The sequence below is a fragment of the Amblyomma americanum genome, chromosome 1, assembly GCF_052857255.1.
Source record: "Amblyomma americanum isolate KBUSLIRL-KWMA chromosome 1, ASM5285725v1, whole genome shotgun sequence".
Taxonomy (NCBI): Eukaryota; Metazoa; Arthropoda; class Arachnida; order Ixodida; family Ixodidae; genus Amblyomma; species Amblyomma americanum.
Window position 1 is genome coordinate 494224180 of NC_135497.1, and position 19667 is coordinate 494243846.

Below are 19667 nucleotides of genomic sequence, written 5' to 3' on the forward strand. Positions count from 1 at the left end.
GAAAGGAAATGGCGCAGTATCTGTCTCAAATCTCAGTGGAAACCCAACCGAAGAGAAGGGATAAAGGAGCGAGTGAAAGAAGAAAGGAAGAAAGAGGTGTCGTAGTGGAGGGCTCCGAAATAATTTCAACCACTTGGGAATCTTTAACGTGCTGTACTGACATCGCACAGCACACGGGCGCCTTTGCGTTTCGCCTCCATCGAAACGCTGCCGCCGCGGCTGGGTTCTAACCCAGGTATCGTGATCAGTAGCCAAGAGCCCTAACCACTGAACCACCGCGGCGGGTAACGGTGTGCGCAGTAAAAGTAAAAAATGAAAAACCCTTTCCAACAAGCCCGTGGAATACCTGAATGCTACACTTGGAGCCGGAGAGCAAACAAAAACTTGTAACCTTGCAGTAGCATCCCTGACAGATCATTTTTCTTGCTTTTATTAGCAGTTCAAGGTTTCATTTTGATTGTAATTCGACCCCCCCAACTTCAGAATTTTAAATTAAAAAAAAAAAACTGTAGACTTAAAATCGTGTAAATACAGTACCAACTGTTTGGAGAACTGCCAAGTTTTAATACAGCATGATGTACCACTGACAATGTAAAATATAAATTCCTCCGCCTGCACTCGTTTCCAGCGGCAGTAGGTGACAAGTGTAGCCGGAAGGTGAACACTGCATGAGTGAAGACGTGCCACTCTTTGCTGGGTAAGGACAGGCAGACCCTGCAACTGAGAGCCAAGCACTCCAAGGAATGCAAGCTTCCAGCCTGCATGTGCTGTCGCTGCCGCATACCCCCCCCCCAACGGCTGTGTCATTTGCTTTGTTCAGCATCCACAAGAGATCACGCAGCTGTATGATTAATGATTTATGGGCAGCAGCACCAACAGCACAAGGCCAGCAACATTTCCCCACAACCAAAAGCAATTCAGGTAACAACACATGAACTGACCATCGTCTTGTAAACCGTTGTGTGCCAGGTTTGTTTCACTCTCCGCGGCACCGTGGTCATGTTCTCCCAGTTCCTTTCGATGAACGGAATTATGTCCTGAAACAAAGAATTATGTCCTGAAAATTCACAAGCATCAACTCCCACCTTAAACAATTTTTCAGCACCTTTCAGCTGCCTATGCCTACAGGATCCTTGAATGACAGCTGGTGCCCTGTTAAATGCTTACTGACACCTATGTCTCACTTATCTGCACCTGTGGGGAGGCTACAAAGCCATGGTATTCCAATGCACTAGGGAAAAAGTCAGGAAAGAAAAAAAATGCCTGTTCCATAATTTCAAGAACTCGGCGTACTCAGTCAAATGGGAAAATACTTCGCCAGCCTTTGCGAATTCTTTTATTACAGTCATCCAAAAAAAAATTTCACAGTCGTGATTTCTTAGACATAATGCGTGTTAACCCCAAAAAATTTTCAGGAGACACGACAGCGCACACATTCTACTTTCCCAGCATTCCGACATAATGAATTTCTACATAACCTCTGTTTTTACCCACAAATCAGGAAAAAACAGCACTACCTTACTGGACCTAAATTTTTCATGCCGCCTGTTACCATTACATCTGACGAAATTTCAAACCTCATTTCAAGCCGTCTACGTCACCTAAACCCAAGAACATTCCTGCTAAGATTCTCAAAAGAATTAAACAGTTAACAAGCAAAATCCTGCAGGTCATCTTCATTCAGTCTCTGAACACTGGCAAAATCCTAGACGACAGAAAATCAAGCAGAGCTGTGCCAGTTTTTAAGACCTGAGACTGTACTGACCCTTCGAATTATTGTCCCATTTCGCTAACATGCATCTCATTTAAACTTTTTGGGCATACTCTGTACTCCAATATTGCGACTCTTTCGACTGTAACTCTTCTTTCGCAAACATGGTTTGAGGGCAAATGACCTTATAGCAAATCTTCACCTAAATCTTGAGATTCGTTATTTCAAACAGATGTCATTTTCTAGTTTTGTTTTTTCACTGATTTTGCATTTATTTTGCTTTTGCAATTTCACAATTTATTATTATTAGGTTTTCCAATATGAATGAATTTTTACTCTTTCTTTAATAAGGTTGGAAATTTCAGGTGTTCTGAAACCACACACACACAACCCATTAATGATAAAAACGATTGTAACTTGCAAAAACACGAAAAAGCCAGCACAAAGATATTTTCCACCCAAAAACCCACGTTAACAGAATGCTCCTTAGTCTGTGTGAACTGGAACTCCACGCGGCTTTTGCAGGCTTTCGAGATCATGTGTAAAGAGCAGTAATTGCAAGGGTACAATATGGTGCCTTCCCATCAATTGACTTGTTTCTCGTGTTCACACTTATACTCCATCTCAGTAGTTCCTTGTAGCACTACCAAAGCTGTGATGAGTGCAGAGGTGACATTCTGACGCTGTAGAATGTAGGGCCAGTACAAAATGAGCATATGGGACAGGCTACGCTAAAAAAAATGACACGCTTCGTCATGTACATGCACCCAACGCTATTTCATATCAAGCCTTGCCATACACTTGGATTACATGCACTACTTTCCGAGTTTAGCATGCGTGGCTATGTGTATGCTAAGTTATCATTTCCAAATTGCTGGCACCCTTCGAAGCAGGACCCTCGTTTTGGACTGTATTCACAGTTGTTACTGCCATTTTCAGTACATTCACTGGCCATAAATAAGTACCGGGCTTTCGCTTCGTCTCATCTTGTCTAGAACAAAACATATCAGCGATAAATTAGCATTTTTTTTTTATTTAGAGTGACGATTCTGCCATTTCTACGCTTGAGGAGGAGCGTCGGTTTGTTGACAAAAAAGGTTCCCATTCTAGCAAACAGATGGCCCCACTAGGCTGAGCTTATTGTTGCATCTCCGTTTGCATGTGCTGAACTAAATGTGTTAAAGGACTATAGACACCAAATTTCTGCTTGCGTGTTTTCTTCTTTCAAGCAATGCATTAGACATTGGTATACATGGAACACCCAGTGATATTCATCTACAACTGCTAAATAATTTATAATTGAACTTCTTCTTGACTCGGAATCGGTTTCAACTGCCGAGCGATGGCTGTGACGTGTAGTTGATGTTTAGGTCACATGAGGAATGAAAAATCTGTTGCATAACTGCTGATCGTTTTTTGTCATTCCAAGTCTTGAAAGAGGCTGACTTAGGTGTTTTAGTGAATTAAAACTGTTTTAGCGGTTATATTACAATTTTTCTAGTGCATTACGTGACCTAAACACCAACTACAAGTCACAGCCATCGTTCAGTTGATGAAACCGAAATGACACGAGAGAAGAAATTCAATTATAAAATATTTAATTATAAAATACCACGCAATAATCCATGTATTCTAATGTCTAACTCATCATTTCAAAGAAAAAAACAAGCGATAAAGCTAGGTGTCTATAGTCCTTTATGTTACGAACTGCACAGGAACTCGGGTCTTTGTGGGTTCGGGGGATTTTTTTTATTATATATTTTATTGAATTTTTTTATTTAAACATATTTCTTACTCCACACTGTTTAAAGGCGTTTGTCTAATGCATATAAAACTTAAAATGAAATGGGCACCTTTATAAAGATGTTCTATCAGTGTCAAACGAAATACAAATGGCAGAACTGAAATGTGAACACAAGAACACACAAAAAAATTTGGAGGGGCACTTAAGCTCTACCTTAAAGTTTTCACGCGACAGCGTTAATCAGTTATTTCCCATAAACAGTAGAATCTCGGTGATACGAACTCGGCTGATAAGAATTTCGGTGTGATACGAATTCGTAAAATTCCGGCACTGACGCAACGTGCGCCAGTGCCGGTTTGGGATTCCGCGGCAGCAGGGAGGCTGACGAGGCAAGCGAAGCTTTCTCTCTCTCTCTAGTTTTTGAGGGCGGCCTCTTGGCCTTTTTCTTTTTACTTTGTTGTTGCCCGAGGCTAGCGCCGCTGCTTATTGGTCCGTTCGCCCTGCGAACCAGCTAACTCAACCAGTCGGGCGCGATTTGTCCTCTGCACATTTCTCGCGGCCCTGCGCGCCTGCTCCGCAGGTCTTTCCGCTACAGCCAGCGCAGATCATCACACCAACAGCAGCTCCCGCTTATTTGTTCCCTCGTGTGCGACGACTACGGAAGTGCAGCGTGTTGTTTGCGTGTGTCGTTTTACGAGCATTGATCGCGTCAGCCCGAAAGGTACTGCAATCAGTACGATGTCGTGAAAGCGGAAGGCGCTGTCCTTGAAGGACAAACTGGATATTTTAAAGAAGGTGGACGAAAAGCCCAAGAAAAGGTGCATTGACATGGCCAAAGAATTAGGCCTGCCAATTTCTATGCTGTCTACGATCGTCGGTCAGCGCGACCAAATTATGCAGAATGTGCACCACTTTGGCGTAAACTCCAAAGAAGCGAAGACTGCTCACGATGTAAAGTTAGAAGTTCTCCTAACATGGTTTAAAGAGGTCACTGCGGCCGGCGTCAACGTTGACGGAAAAGTTCTGCGTGAGAAGGCTGCGGACATCACTCACGCTTGGAATTGAAAATTTTCAGGCCCCTGATGGCTGATTCACCGATTTAAGGCACGGCATGACCTCTCCTACAAAACTGTTTGCGGCGAAGGGAAAAAGGTTGACGCTTCCATCGTTGAAGATTGGATGGCAACCACGCTGCAGTCTTTCATTACGGGATATGATGCTCGCGTTGTTTTTAACAGTGATGAGGCAGGGCTGTTTTACAATCTTCAGCCCGAAAAGTCTCTGCTTCAAGGGCGAAGCCTGCCAGGGAGGACAAAAAAGTAAGCAGCGTGTGACGGTTTTGTTTTGCTGCAACACTGACGGGTCAGAAAAAATGAAACTGACCGTCGTCGCAAAATACGAAAAGCCCCGATGCTTCAAGGCAGCCGGTCGTTTGCCCTGCACATATAGAGCCAATAAAAAGGTGTGGATGACGTCGACTCTGTTCGTAGAGTTCGCCACATACTTGGACCATATGATAGAACAAAAAGATTGTTTGGCTGCTGGACTAGTGTGTGGCGCATCCAAAGCACATCACGCTACAGAGCATCAAAGTGGTATACCTGCCCCCGAACACTGCTAGTCATTTGCAGCCACTGGATGCTGGCATTATCAGAACCGTAAAGCACCACTTCAAAGGTTTGTTGGTGCGCCGCCTCCTTGCAAAGATTGATTGTAAGGATGCAAATATGCAGACTAGTCTTTTGGACACTATGCATTTTATTGCAGTGGCCTGGGAGCACGTCCCCCCTGGAACCATCGCGAATTGTTTCGCAAAGTGTGGGATATTTAAATCCACAGTGGCCACCACCTCGCAAGTGCCAGATTCAGTTCCGGTTGATGTCTGGAACCAGCTTAGCATTGACTGCAGTGCCGACGATTACGTCACCGCGGACGATGATCTCGTCACCTGTGGTCTGCGCATAGTGGAAGACATCGTGGAGGATGTATCGTCGCAGCCTGGAATTTCGACCAGTGACGAAGAAGAAGACGAATGCCAAAATGGTGATGACTAACCACCATCGGCAGCCGAAACTATGCACGCTCTCGATATTGTGCGGCGTGCTGTGACATCCAAGACTGTGCGTGAGAACACTACAGCCCAGTTCTTCAGCTTCGAAAATTCTCTGCTGGCCGACCTCGCGGAGAAGAAGACTCAGAAGGACATATGTGACTTCTTTCCATGTAAATAAATGTTTTTTTTTTTGTGCGTGTCTCATGGTTTCGCGACAGATTTCGCTTGTTTTTGGGTGATACGAATATTTTCGCCTCCCTTTGAGATTCGTATCACCGAGATTCAACTGTATGTGAAATTGGTCATTGGCCCTAATGCACAGAGTTATAGTGGCCGCGTATGGTTAGTGCGTTTAACGTATTCCCACATTGGGCTCCATGGCGCGCGACCAGCTCGGCTGCCCAATAAGTGCTTGTAAGGGTAACAAGTAGGGGTGTGCGAATATTAGAAATTTTGAATACGAATCAAATATGTTTCATATTCGGTTCATATTCGTATTCAAGAAATGATATTCGTGAATTTCCGAATATTCGAAAATTCCCGAATACTAGGCAGCGATCGTATACCGCGCCGACTTTGTTAAATCTGATTGTCGCAAAAGCGCAATTTCTGGACAAATTATCTGAATATAGAGGTTAAAGTTCCAGGAAAACAATATAAAGGCCCGGTTCTCTTTCTTCTCTGTCAACATGGGGGACGACCCGCTTCTAATAATTGCAACGCGAAAGCACGTTTATTTTTTTATCCTTCGGTAATATGTTATCTAATTAATGCCCACACCCATGGCATTCGTTTTGTCACCTTAACTCTCTGAGCGTGACAACCGCCATCTTATTTTGGTCAACTACAATATGCGGAAAAGCCTACTTGCGAAATTTTGCGTGAGGCTCCCGAAGGGGCGAGTCGAGGTGTATTGCATGGTGCACTGTAACCCATGCACCTCTTAAGTGGACCTAACGGCAGGCGTGACAATGTTCGGAGGGCCCCTGTCCTGTCACTAGGTCAAAAAAAGAACCTGGCTGCGTAGTTTTGGTTTCTGAGCTTGGCCACTCGCCCATTGCAATGGCAACTGTCGGCCGGCGCATTCGCCATTAGTCCAATCTCAGCACCGTGCCGCTTTCAGACACTGACTGACACATCGCTCGTCATTTCTTTTCCTTTTCTAGAAACAGTCTCGCCATTCCAACGTCAATGCGTGTTCCCATCTCGCTTACGTTCACGATGTCTTCCAGCACGCCGAAACTCTGTGCTCGTCACGGGATTACAGGTGTTTGCACGATAGAGCCGCCTCATAAGACTACCGCATTTTTGGTATTTTTTTTTTCAGGGCCGCGGGGTGTTTTATAAATCGACCTTCAAATAACCTGGGCATTTCTGTCGGTTCTTTGAACTCCGAATTAATAAGGTTTTACTAGCCATCATGTTATTTTTGTTTCCAGTCTTGTCATGTTATGGATTGCATTTTGCCTGACCACATTACAGGTTGGATACTGTTATGCAGTTCAATTAAGTAGTATACATTTTTGCGCACATCATGTTGTTTTTTTTATACGGTGCTCAGGCAGTCTAGTTTCGTTTATTTCCGTTGCAAAGGCCATACACTAAGGCCATACACTATTTTGAGAAAAATATGAGCAACAATTTTTGCTTGTTTATCTTTTCTGAATTTATTTTTTGTGCTGACCAGATATTCGATTCGATATTCGAAGCCATTTTTTCTTCATATTCGTATTCGATTCGTATTCGAAAATTTCGATATTCGCACGCCCCTAGTAACAAGGATAATAAAAATTTTAGGGGACACTTGAGCTCTGCCCAAACGGTATGGCGCGATAGCATTAAAGGGTTATTTCCTACATACGTGAAATTGGTCATTCTCTAACATTCAGAGATCCCAGGGAGTCCTCATACCCCTCCTGGAGCAGTGGTGCAGCGGTTAAGCAGTGCGCCACTACCAGGGCTTGTGCGACCCAGGTTGCTCTTCCTGACGAACCTTTCACGACCAATCATTAATCCTGCAACAGTGGTCAGTTTACTCACAATTCTCAAGGACAGTTGTGATGAGGCCACAAGATCACGTAAGCTAATTGGCCCACCTACACCCTAGGTTGCTTCTATGGAGATTTTTGGTGGGTTTTTCGCTCACAGTCAATACCGCCGCCACTGCTACTAACGACGGCGGTTTTCTCGCATATATATTAGGTTCTGCACGAGAAACACAGGCTGGGTTAGGTAAAACTTCAACGCTATGGTGTTTACACTATCGAAGCTGGGTTAGGTAAAACTTCAACGCTATGGTGTTTACACTATCGAAGTGAAACTTAAGGGGGGACGTGGCATTCGGGATCAACCTTCCTATTTCTTCATGGATTCTGATAAAAATTGGCAGGGTTACTGGTAATGTTTCTGTGATATCCCCATAAAAATTTCAAACTGATATCTCAACACCTTTTTTATTTAAAAAATTTTCCTCCTTTTCATCTTGTACCACGCTTGAGCGACTTACAAAATAAGATAGAAGACTTCTTCAAAGTGTGTTGCATTCCAAAATGAATGGATGAGGTCGTGACATTCTTAGATTTTTTTATTTACAATGTAAAAGTTTTTAGTTTTAATATTTTATGAGCAGACATTACAATGGGCACCTAAACAGTGAACAACTAGTCGAATCAGTAAGTCGGCAAACGGGATGCCAAAAAACCAAGAATGTCACGACCTGAAACATTTCTCAAGGAATGCAGCGAAAAAAACCGTATCAAAATAGCCCCAGCGGTCGCGAAGAAATCAGCGGAACAATCAGAGCAAATGACAAAAAAAACAGTTTTGAGAAAATGGCTTCCGAAGTTGCACCTTGGATTTCACTCATCAAAAGGCACCGGGGTTGTAGTCTTTTGTGTCCTTTTTAACATGGGGCTTCTTGGATGCCTTGCCTCGAGATTGAAGTGCTTTCGCTGCCTTTCTTTTCCACAAGGCGTCCTTTTCCGCTGCTCTGCGAAGAGCATGTTGGCCAGTTTGCAGCCCAAGTGTCGAACAGTACTCTGTGTAAGCACGGCGGGTCCCTGCATTGAACTTGCAAACCGCTTCGTTGAGAGCTGTCTCTGTTGCAGTCAAAGATGCGTTTTTATCTTTTGGCAGCAGCGACCAAATTACTGAATGAAGGCTTTCAGTCGCATTCTGGGTTTTTTTTCCCCAGACAACGGCTGAGGAGCTGGACATCCGATAGCCGCCGGTAAACAGGCAACAATGCATCTGTGACATGCCTTGCAAGCTGGTACTTGTGGGAGGGCAGAGGTTTGCCCTCTGCTTCTGCAGCCTGGTGTTGGCACCAACTCTGTGGTCCTTGGGGGCAAAGCTCGTGACGTGGGCGTTCATCGGTAGATGTTACGTGATAAAAAGTTGCCATCACAACTTTCTGCATGTCATCAACGTTGTCGTGATCGTGCAGGGCCTTGCCATAATAATTTGTTAACTTCTTAATTAAAGCCTGAGTGAGGCCACCTTTCCCACCAATAGGCCGACCCTTTTCACCTGGTGCTCGTGGACGGCGTGGCGTCGTCGCGTGAGTGCCAAGAGGACCCGCGACATGCGCGGTGCCTTCATCACTTGATGTTTCCGACACAAAACGCAGCTCCAGGTGCGCCTGAATGGTGCGCCCGGTGCTCGTGGACGGCGTGGCGTCGTCGTGTGAAGTGTCAAGAGGACCTGCAACATGCGCGGTGCCTTCATCACTTGATGTTCCCGACACAAAACGCGGCTCCAGGTGCGCCTGAATGGTGCGCCCGGTGCTCGTGGACGGCGTGGCGTCGTCGCGTGAAGTGCCAAGAGAACCCGCGACACGCGTGGTGCCTTCATCGCTTGATGCTTCCGGCGATGCAGAGCGCGAAGCAGAAAGTTCCGAAGAGTCCCCCGTGCTCGCACACGATGTTTCGTCCGCGTGTGAAGTGCTCGGCAGCGGCTCTGGAGCGGCGCCACCAACGGTCGTAGCCGCGCACAAAGTACTCGCCTGCGAGCCCGTAACTTCGTCAGTGCGCTACACATCAGAAGTAATTGAAGCAGGCGACTTCTTCTTCTTCACCATCGGCGATTTTCGCTTACGGGTGCCATAGGCACGCGCCGTCTTGTACTTCAGAGGTCGCTGACCCATGACCGCCAGTGAAAGCCGCTTCCGAAACTATGCTCCGCGCGTACTGACGAACATGGCGGCCGCGTAATCCGTATTCGAAACTAAGCTCTGCGCAAGAGACAGTCACGGCGAGCCGAGGTTCTCTGCTCAAATGACTAAACCCCATCGTACACGACGAGCAGCGGAACCGCAGAGTCGAGAGGCACGCATAGCAGACGACGCACCCGCCAAGGAGACCAATTGCGCAGCGTGCTGCTGTAACGTGACGTGCGGAGCCAATCGGAAATCACCGCGCGAGCGTGAAACTTTTGCTTTTTATGCGTTTGTTTCCGCTCTGAGGAGACCGCTGAAGCGGGAAATTTGAAGTCGGAGGAACGCGCTTTCCATAGAGACCAAGATGGCTGCGCTACGTTGGGCGGTTGCCGAGAGATCGGGGCTTGAAAAGCAGCGTTTTTTCGCTACTTGGAAGAAATTTTCCGCCACCCTTGATCATCAAAACAATGATTTGGCGCACTTCTTGATGGTTTTCGACGATGAAAATTTGTAATCACACAAAATATGACTTGTAAAAGCAGAAAATAAATATTTCAAAAAATCGCTTTTTTGACCATTTTCCGCGAGTTGAAAACCGCGTCCCCCCTTAAGTGCACTAGTGCTCTTCCTCCATCTAAAATCTTCAAAATTTACTGTTTCAATTTTCACTCTCATGTTTGCGCTTCATTTGGTGCTGACTGTACATACACAAAAATTTAGGGACTACGAGGAAAATTTAAGAAAAAAAAGAGTCCCGGCCTGTGCCACTGCATATAAAGAGCTTGACTGTACATACACACGAAGTGATCAACTGCATTAAAAAAATTTCCACATAGACTGCTTCAGTTCTGCTAATCATGCTCATGAACAGGGGTCATTCAGCCAACGAATTCTGCTGGGACATGATTGGCTTATGTTACTCAAACGAAAAGCTTTAAGACTGGTCATGAAGCCAACTAGCTCAGCCACACTGCGCTTCACATAAATAACGTCCTAGAATGTAAGTGTCAGTCAGAAATCTGATTTAAGCACTAACCGTTGGAGACTGGGGAGGGGGCGGGGAGCACAGCCCCTCTGGTGAAATGCAACCAAATAATACTATGCCACACACAACTATAAAATTATGCAGCGCACAAAATGCCTACAAATAAGTTTTAAATGCAGCGTAACTTACAGTAACTCCTTGATCTGCAGCTGGGCACTAGCCACTCACCTTCTCTTTTGAAAACAATGTCCGGCTTCCTCCTAGTGCCCGCTCCTTTTGTAACAAGTTGGCCAGTGCTGTCACACACATCTGGCTGAAATCTGAAAGTTCATGGAATATCGTTGAAAAGCATACTTCATTCAGGGAACCCTAGACAAGCGAGGAGAATGCATCAGCAACATGGCTAATTTTAATAGTAAACAGCCTTTATGCCATGACACAGAATTCACTGTGTACTGTACTAAGCTGTAGAATTTGTATAGTTTACAGTGCTGGTAAAATAACCTCTACTAACTTCATGAGCAGCAATTATGAAGAAAGGCTGCTGGCCATGCTAAACCTTCGCAATGCGTAAATAGAGCCATGTGAAAGCAACAAATACGTACGTATAGCCAGAAGCACTGGCTCCTGACACGAAAGGGTGCCAGTCATCAAAACGGGTGTGCTCTGTAAAACTGCCAGCATAGCAGACGTTTTAAGGAAGCCAACAGTCATCGAAACCAAGGAGTATTTCAATTTTTTAATTTGTGGTTAGTACAGAGTAGAAGGTAAAGAACACTGTGGAAATGGGAGAAACATCATTTTTATAAGCTGAATACTTTAGCAAACGACTGTTTCTCACACCGAACACAAGCTGTTTCATGGTGTTTTTCCGGTGCTTTCATTCTTGGTAATAACCCCACCACCATGATTATATGTTGTGTATGTTCCATATTCAGCAAATTCAAATTTCCATGGCACACAACGAATGCTACTTAGTTAACTTTGCAATGACATGACAACTACACTTGTTTTGTCATTGCTGAACAAGCAATACTTCTGGATGCCTGCACTTCCATGAGGTGAAATGCATAACCAGTGGGCTTTGTGGTATACGAGAAATCTGAGAACAAACAATGTTGGCTTCAGGCACAGAACCATATCTTCAGGAGCAATAGACATACTGTATTTACTCATGTAATTTGTGCCCACATATAATTTGCACACCCCTAATTTATCTCTCAAGTTTAAAAGAAAACACTTTTACCAGCATTTTCACGCTCCCTGCTATGCCAGACCACCAGCGTGCATGCGGGTGTGCACAAGGCAGGCTAGGGAAGATCGGCATGGCTGTGTTGCCAAGCGTGGCTTCGAAAGGTGCGAGTGGCAAGGAGAAGAATTGCGCGCCATTCACCCGGCTCGCTCGCGCTGGCTTTCCCAGATGAACAGTTGCAGGAGCGAACTTCCGGTAACTGCCGGCGCATGCCTGAATCCATGTTGTGTTGGGTTTTATGGCACATAGGTAGCTAAGGCCATCATGCGCCAAGCTCAAGGTATAGAAATGGTTTTCTGTAGAACGTTTAGGAATACGAAAAATCGTTGATGGTGTAGATGGCCTAAAAATAATGAACTGCCTGGCAAAAAACAGAAAAAAGGAAATCTGGAAATAGCTAATGGTAACAGCCCCAGAGAAGGTAAGGTAGCCTCAGCGGCAAACCTTGGCTGGGCAAGGACCCTGAAGCTCCTGACTAATCAAATAAAGAACCTCAGCCTCCTTCTCAGGAATGAGAAAGTGGATGAGGTTTACCATGCAATAAAGTGAACCAGTGGTTCAAAACTTAGTTTTTCAAGTAACCCTGCTTCTTTTAAAAAGCTAAAAACGGAAGGTATGTTAACAATGGAATTATCATCTAAGAGCAGTGCTGGATGAAAAGGAATGCATTCATTATAAAATTGAGTAAAATACTTCTTTCTTAGTGTTTCAAGTTTCACACATGAAAATAAAATGTGATTAAGAGTAAGATCATCTCCACATTCGCAAACAAGTTTGTCTTGTTTTGTTAGCAGGAAGTTGTGTGTAAGGTGCGTGTGACCTATCCGAAGATAGCATAAAATCACTTCCTTAAAACGTTCCTGGTGAACACATGATTTAAATTCACCTAAAGCCGGTTTTACCAAGTGTAGTTTATTATTCACTTCGCCGCTCCATGCGGACTGCCATTTTTCTCTTAGTTTACGCTGTACTAAGTTTATGCAATCCTTAAAAGGTATATTTACTTTTTTATTTCCATGCCACAAGCTTTAACAGCGCAGAAATCTGCCCTCTCGTTGCCTCTTATTACATGACTGGGAACCCAGCAGAATTTTATGTTTTGTCCTCGAGCTGTCGCTGTTACTATCTTGTGTATGATGTCACCAAGAATCGGAGTGACTACATTTCTAGAGTGCAGAGCTGTAAGTATACTGAGGGAATCTGTGTAAATAATACTGTTGGTGAGGTTTTCGTTTTCTATTTTTTTCTACGACCACACAGACTGCGTAGCATTCTGCAGTGAAGATGGATGAGCACTGTGGAAGTCGTTCCGTTTTCTCCTACTTCCCTCGGACCACTGCGCTTCCTACGTAAACGCCCGTTATTGAACCATCTGGATAAAACTGCGTAAAACTACTATACTTTTCTTCGAGAGCAAGGAATTCTTGTAGTATATGTTGTTGCGGAGTCTGTTTTTTATGGAACTGAGTAAGAGTGAGATCACAGATTGCAGGAGAATTGTACCATGGAGGTAGTGGATCTAGTCTCCGAGCAATGTCAGGTAATGTATCTAGTACGCCGAGGTTTTGGCACAACTCTTCAAAACGCAGGGGGAGTGGACTGATAGCGAGCGGTTTATTGTTAAACAATGTTCCAGATGGGCACTTTGTGACTATTGGGTAACATAGATGTTTGGGCAGTGAACGGATTTTTAAAATGTATGAGCATGTGAGCATGGTTCTATCTGTAAAGGACGGTTCGTTGATTTCTACATAAAGACTATTCATGGGCGACGTCCTGTAAGCCCCAGAGGAAAGACGCAAACCTAAATTTAGGAATTTAGGGATCCGGAGGCTTTATTTTTCAGTGCGTTTATATGAGGCAGGAAATTGAGTTTTTTGTCAAAGTTATCCCTAGAAATTTGTGCTCATTTTTGACGGGTATCTGTGTTCCGTTCAGGTGTATACAGTCGACGACCGATTTTTCGGACCCTCAAGGGACCGCGAAAATGTACGAAAAATCAGGTAGTCCGAAAAAACAAATGTGCCCCAAAGAAATTCAATTTATTGGTTACTATTGAGTTAGAGGCCGGAAAAAGTGATTAATGGTCTTCTGAACCATGCTTCGCTTGCGTGCAAGCAGGTCCGCCTAAATTTCGGCGAGAGTCGTCGTGTCACCGTAAGCCGACGAAAGAGTTGCGACCGCTTGCATCAGCTCAGCTTGCGTCGGCTGCGCTGCTGCAGGAGACTCGTCGTTGCTCTCGGACTCTGCAAGCACTTGACGAATTATTTCTGCATCCATGAGCCAGGCGCACAGTTCCAACTCGCTGCCCACGTCCGTAAACTCCGAAAACGAGACGGTCGAGGGAATCTCGACGCATGCAGTGCGAAGGTCGTCGATGAGGCGCTCACTGCCAGACAGCTGGTCGACGACACTATCCGTGTCCAAGACGACCGACTCGTCGTCCAAAACAAATCCCGTGTGGCGGAAGCAGTTGCGCAGCGTTGTGGGTGCCACCAAATTCCACGCATTGGCGAGCATGCTAAGTGCTCCAAGCAAATCGACAGAGTACACTTTTCCACTGTAGAGGCACAACAGCACACGCGAAAGCAAGCATGACCGATAGTTCACCTTCAAGTTGCATATCACGCCTTGGTCCATCGGCTGTAGGATACTTGTCGTTTTCGGTGGCAAGAACTCGACTCGCACAGACTTCAAGTTGTTTATGTGCCCGTGTGCACCGCAGTTGTTGACGAACAACAAAACTTTGCGGCCTTCTAGATCAAATTTACGATCTAGTTTGCGCACATTGCTTTCAAAAAACTGCTGCGTTATAAATGCCTTCTTGTTCACCTGGTACAAGTGAGGCAGGGACTTTATGCCTTTAAAACACCTCGGTGCTTTCGACTTGCCGATGACGAGTGTTGTGTGTTGTGTTGTGTTTTATGGCACATAGGCAACTGAGGCCATCATGCGCCAAGAACAAGGTATAGGAACAGTCTTTTGTTGAATATTATAGAAATGCAAGAATCATCCCTGCTCTAGCGGCCCTTACAACATTAATATTACCCAGTGAACACATACACAAATTTTATAAATGGCTACAAGTAAAAGCTTTAAAGAGGGCCGGGTAACCTCAGTAGCCTTCCTTGGCTGCGGAAGGATATCGAGGCTCCCAACCAATCAAAATAAAAGCCTCAGCTTTCTTCTCAGGCATGAGAAATTGGCTGAGGTGTACTGAAATTCAAACAAACCAGTGGGTAAAAAATTTAGAGTCTCTTGAGAAATCCCGTTTCGCTAAGAAAGCTAAAAACACGATATATTAACAATTGCATCATCTCCTAAAAGCAGCGCGGGATGAAAAGGAATGCATTTATTATAAAATTCAGTAAAATACCTTTTTCTTAGTTCTTCCAGTTCCACACAAGAGAATAAAATGTGGTTAACCGTGAGTTCATCTCCACATTCTTGGCAAACAGGTTTGTCTTGTTTTGTTAGTAGGAAGTTGTGCGTAAGGTGCGTGTGGCTGATTCGGAGACGGCATAAGATCACTTCCTTGAAACGTTCTTGGTGCACACACGACTTAAATTCACCTAAAACTGGTTTTTACCAAGTGTAGTTTATTTTTGACCTCATTGTTCCAAGCCGACTGCCATTTTTTTCTTAGTTTCCTTGCAACTAATTTCATGCAATCATTAAACGGCATATTTACTTTCATTATTTCCTTGCCACGAGCTTTACCAGCACACACATCTGCTCTCTCATTGCCTTTTATTCCCACACGACTCGGGACCCAGAACAGTTTTATATTTTGTCCTTGAGCTGTGGCAGTTACTATGTTGTGTATGATGTCACCAAGAAGAGGGGAGCTTGCATTTTTAGAATGGAGAGCTCTAACTACACTTAAGGAGTCTGTGTAATTAACAGCATTTTTGAGGTTCTCACTTAGTATTTTTTCTGTGGTCACCCATACTGCGTAGCACTCCGCAGTGAAGATAGAGGAACACTGTGGTAGTCTTACAATTTGCTCCGAATTTCCTCGCACCACTGCGCTTCCTACGCAACTATCTGTTTTTGATCCATCAGTATAAAACTCTGTAAAACTACTGTATTTTTCTTCAAGGGCACGAAATTCTTGCAATATATGTTGCTGTGGAGTTCGCTTTTTACGGAAATGTGCAAGAGTGAGGTCACAGATTACAGGAAAATTGAACCATGGAGGCAGTGGACCACGTCTTCGAGCAACGCCAGGTAATGCATCCATTACGCCGAAGTTTTTGCACACATCTTCAAAACGCAGGAGAAGTGGCCTTATTGCTAATGGTTTGTTGTTAAATAGTGTTCTAGATGGGCACTTTGTGACTATTTGGTGACAGATATGTTAAGGTAGTGAACGGATTTTTAAAACGTACGAGCAAGTGAGCATGGTTCTTCTCTCTGTAAGCGACGGCTCGTTGGCTTCCACATAAAGACTGTTTATCGGTGACGTCCTGTATGCACCGGTGGAAAGACGCAAGCCTAAATTGTGTACTGGGTCTAGCCGTTTAAGGTATGATTGCCTCGCTGATCCATAAACTATGCATCCGTAATCTAATGTAGAACGTACTACAGAGCGATGAATCCGTAAAAGACAAGTCCTATCGGAACACCAATGTTTTCGTGAAAGTACTTTTAGTATATTCAGAGATTTAGAAGCTTTCTTTTTGAGTAAGTTTATGTGTGGTAGGAATGTGAGCTTTTTATCATAAGTTATTGCTAGAAATTTGTGCTCATCTTTAATTGGTAGTGCAACTTCATTTAATTACAGGGAGGGATCAGCTACTGACTTTTGCGTAGAAAACTTGAAACCGTTTTTGTCTGCCCATGTCGTTAGTTTATTTACTGTCATCTGTATTTGCCTCTCACACGATGTAACGCTAGAGGATGTGCAAGTAATTTGGAGATCGTCTACGTAGACTGAATACATGATAGACTTTGGGATTAGTTTTGTTAGGGAATTCTTTTACTATAAAAAGTGTGGTGCTTAAAATGCACCCCTGAGGCACGCCGTTCTCTTGAATGAAATTCTTAGAAAGAGTGGCACCCAGGCGTACTTGAAATGAACGGTTGGTCAAAAAGTCAGTCAAGCATTTTAGCATTCTACCACGGATTCCGAGGTCTCCAAGGTCCCGCAGTATGCCAAACCTCCATGTGGTGTCATAGGCTTTCTCTAAATCGAAAAAGGCCGCACGGCAGTGTTGCTTGTGTATAAATGCTTCTCGGACTGTGTTCTCTAGGCGGACTAGATGGTCGGTTGTAGAGCGCGCCTTTTTAAACCCACACTGATGGAAGTCAAGAAGATCACGGGATTGTAATATAAACATTAATCTAATGTTAATTAAGGACGCTTTCGAAGGATTTGGCAATTACGCTTGACAGGGCTATAGGCCTGTAATTGCCAGGGGAGGTAGGTACTTTTTCCGGCTTTAACAACGGTACAATAATGGCTTTTTTCCATGCCTCTGAAATCTCTCCTGATAACCATATTTTGTTGAAAAATTTCAGAAGCGAGTCTACAGCATGTTCGGACAAGTGGGCAAGCATTTCGTAATGGACTTCATCTGGTCCTGGTGCAGTCTGTTTACCCAAAGAAAGTACACTGTTAATTTCTTGTAGTGCAAATGGGCTATTATATGCTTCGTGAGCACTGCCCTTTATCAGCAGTCTTTCTTTTTCGGCTGTGTTTTTATATTTTAAAAATGATTCTGTATAGTTAGAGGAACTAGATACAGTGGAAAAATGTTCGCCTAATATGTCTGCTTGTTCTTTTATATTTGTATGTACACCAGGGGCGGTCAGAAGAGGAACTGTGAATGGAGAGTAGCGACCATCCATTTTCTGTACTGCCTCCCACATTTTTTTCGAAGAGACTTGGCTGTTTATCGAGGAAATGAAACGCTGCCAGGATGATTTTTCGGCATTTTGACGTATGTACCGCGCTTTTGCTCTTGCTTTTTTAAAGTTTATAAGGTTCTCCTGTGTGGGGTATCGGCGAAATATACTCCAAGCTTTATTTTATTGTTTTTTTGCTTCTTTGCAATCTCGTGTCCACCACATTTTATGGTTGTGTTGTACTATTCCTGAAGATTGGGTGATAGCCAAGCGTGCGGCAGAAAGAATGCAATTTGTCAACTCTTCATTTATTTCATTTAGATTAAGATTTTCTAACGTAACATTCTCTAACGTGGCTGCTGTTCTAAAAAGCTGCCAGTCTGATAAATTGAGCTTCCAACACAGTGGTTTTGTCTGGGTGACTGATGGAGGGGATGAGAGGCAGATTTCAACAAGGAGATGATCGCTTCCGTATGGGCTGTCTAAGACATCCCATTTAAAATCGTTAAAAACTGAAGGAGAGCTAAAAGACAGATCAAAAACACTCATTTTTCCTGAATTAGGGGAGCAATAAGTAGGTTTACCAGTGTTCAATAAACAAATATTGTTGGATAGTATAAAATCCTCAATAACCTGATTTCTCACTGCCCCAGAAACAAGAGTATGCATTAAAATCGCCAACTATCAAGTATGGATCCGGTAACTGTTGTAAAAGGCTCTCTAATTCATGCTGTCTTACTTCGAGATGTGGTTGAAGATATACGCTACAAACTGTAATGGTTTTGTAACCAACCACGGTGGCTGCTACGGCTTCAAACCTAGTTTTGAGTTTGACCTCGCTAGCTGCTACGCCAGGTTGCACAATGATGCCTACGCCTCCCGAGAGTCTGCTCGCCCCCTCTCGGTCACGGCGGAAGACAGTATACTTCTTTAGCACCTTTGTGTGCTGAGGGCCTAGATTGGTTTCCTGCACACATAAAGCAATAGGGAAAATTGTGTTTAAAATGTCTTTTATGTCATTATAGTTATTTACGAGACCTAAGCAGCTCCAGTGTATTATGAAAGCCATCTTAATGTTGTGTGCGGGTGTGCAGGTAAAATTAGATTAACTTTGATTTGGCCCCTTGACTCGGAGCCTCACATTTTTTTGATCGATCCAAAGACTTCCGCCGTCCGTCCGATGTGGACGGCACGGGGCTGCCCTGGGTCGTGTCCATCACCTCAGCAGAGGCGCTGGACGACCGTGCAGGATGCACGCTGACTTTTGAGTTAGACCTCAACCTATGGGAAGAGGTCTTGAGGCCCGCTGACCCGGGGGTCTGCGCAGCCTGCTTTGGGGTTGGCGGAGTAGTATCAGCTACTCCACCAGGGGGCGCGGATGGCCCTGCCATAGGCCCACTGCGTGCAGCCTCGACAGGTGCCAAAGCCTGGTGTGATGCGCCGCGCCCACGCACCACATTGGCGAAGGTTGTTTTCGCAGTGAAGGAGAATCGGTTTGTTTCGGCGTATCGCCTTCTCGCTTCCTTGAAAGAAATGTTTTCAGTGGTTTTCAGAGTAATTATTTCTTTTTTCCAGGACGGACAAGCCCTGGAGTATGCAGCATGGTCTCCCTCACAATTTGTGCACCGCGGAGCAGCAACAAATTCATCTGACTGGTGGTCCTTCGAGGAGCACTTCGCGCAAGTTTTGCGGCCACAACAATTCTGTGAGCCGTGGCCAAACCTCTGGCAATTGAAACATCTGCGTGGGTTGGGTATATATGGCCTTACATTTATTTTCAGGTACCCGACTTCAATGCTTTCAGGTAGTGTGCTGGTGTTGAAAGTGAGGATCATGTGTTACGTATCTATTTCCCTGTTATCCTTCCGGATCTTTATCCGCTAAACATTTATGACATCTTGGTCGGCAAGGCCTTC

At 44.5% G+C, this 19667-nt stretch overlaps 1 protein-coding gene across 3 annotated transcripts in view; it reads right to left on the minus strand.

Annotated features, from left to right (window-relative positions):
- LOC144116099 (set1/Ash2 histone methyltransferase complex subunit ASH2-like) overlaps positions 1-19667 on the minus strand; it is a 161812-nt gene that overhangs the window by 90116 nt on the left and 52029 nt on the right. For 2 of the 3 annotated variants that reach the window (XM_077650777.1, XM_077650774.1), the window contains 3 exons: positions 11255-11323; positions 10878-10969; positions 942-1037 (listed from right to left, as the gene is read on the minus strand). In XM_077650777.1, coding sequence (XP_077506903.1) covers positions 942-1037; positions 10878-10969; positions 11255-11323 — 257 coding nt within the window. The remainder of the gene's footprint in view (positions 1-941; positions 1038-10877; positions 10970-11254; positions 11324-19667) is intronic. The other variant, XM_077650776.1, reaches the window with a different exon arrangement.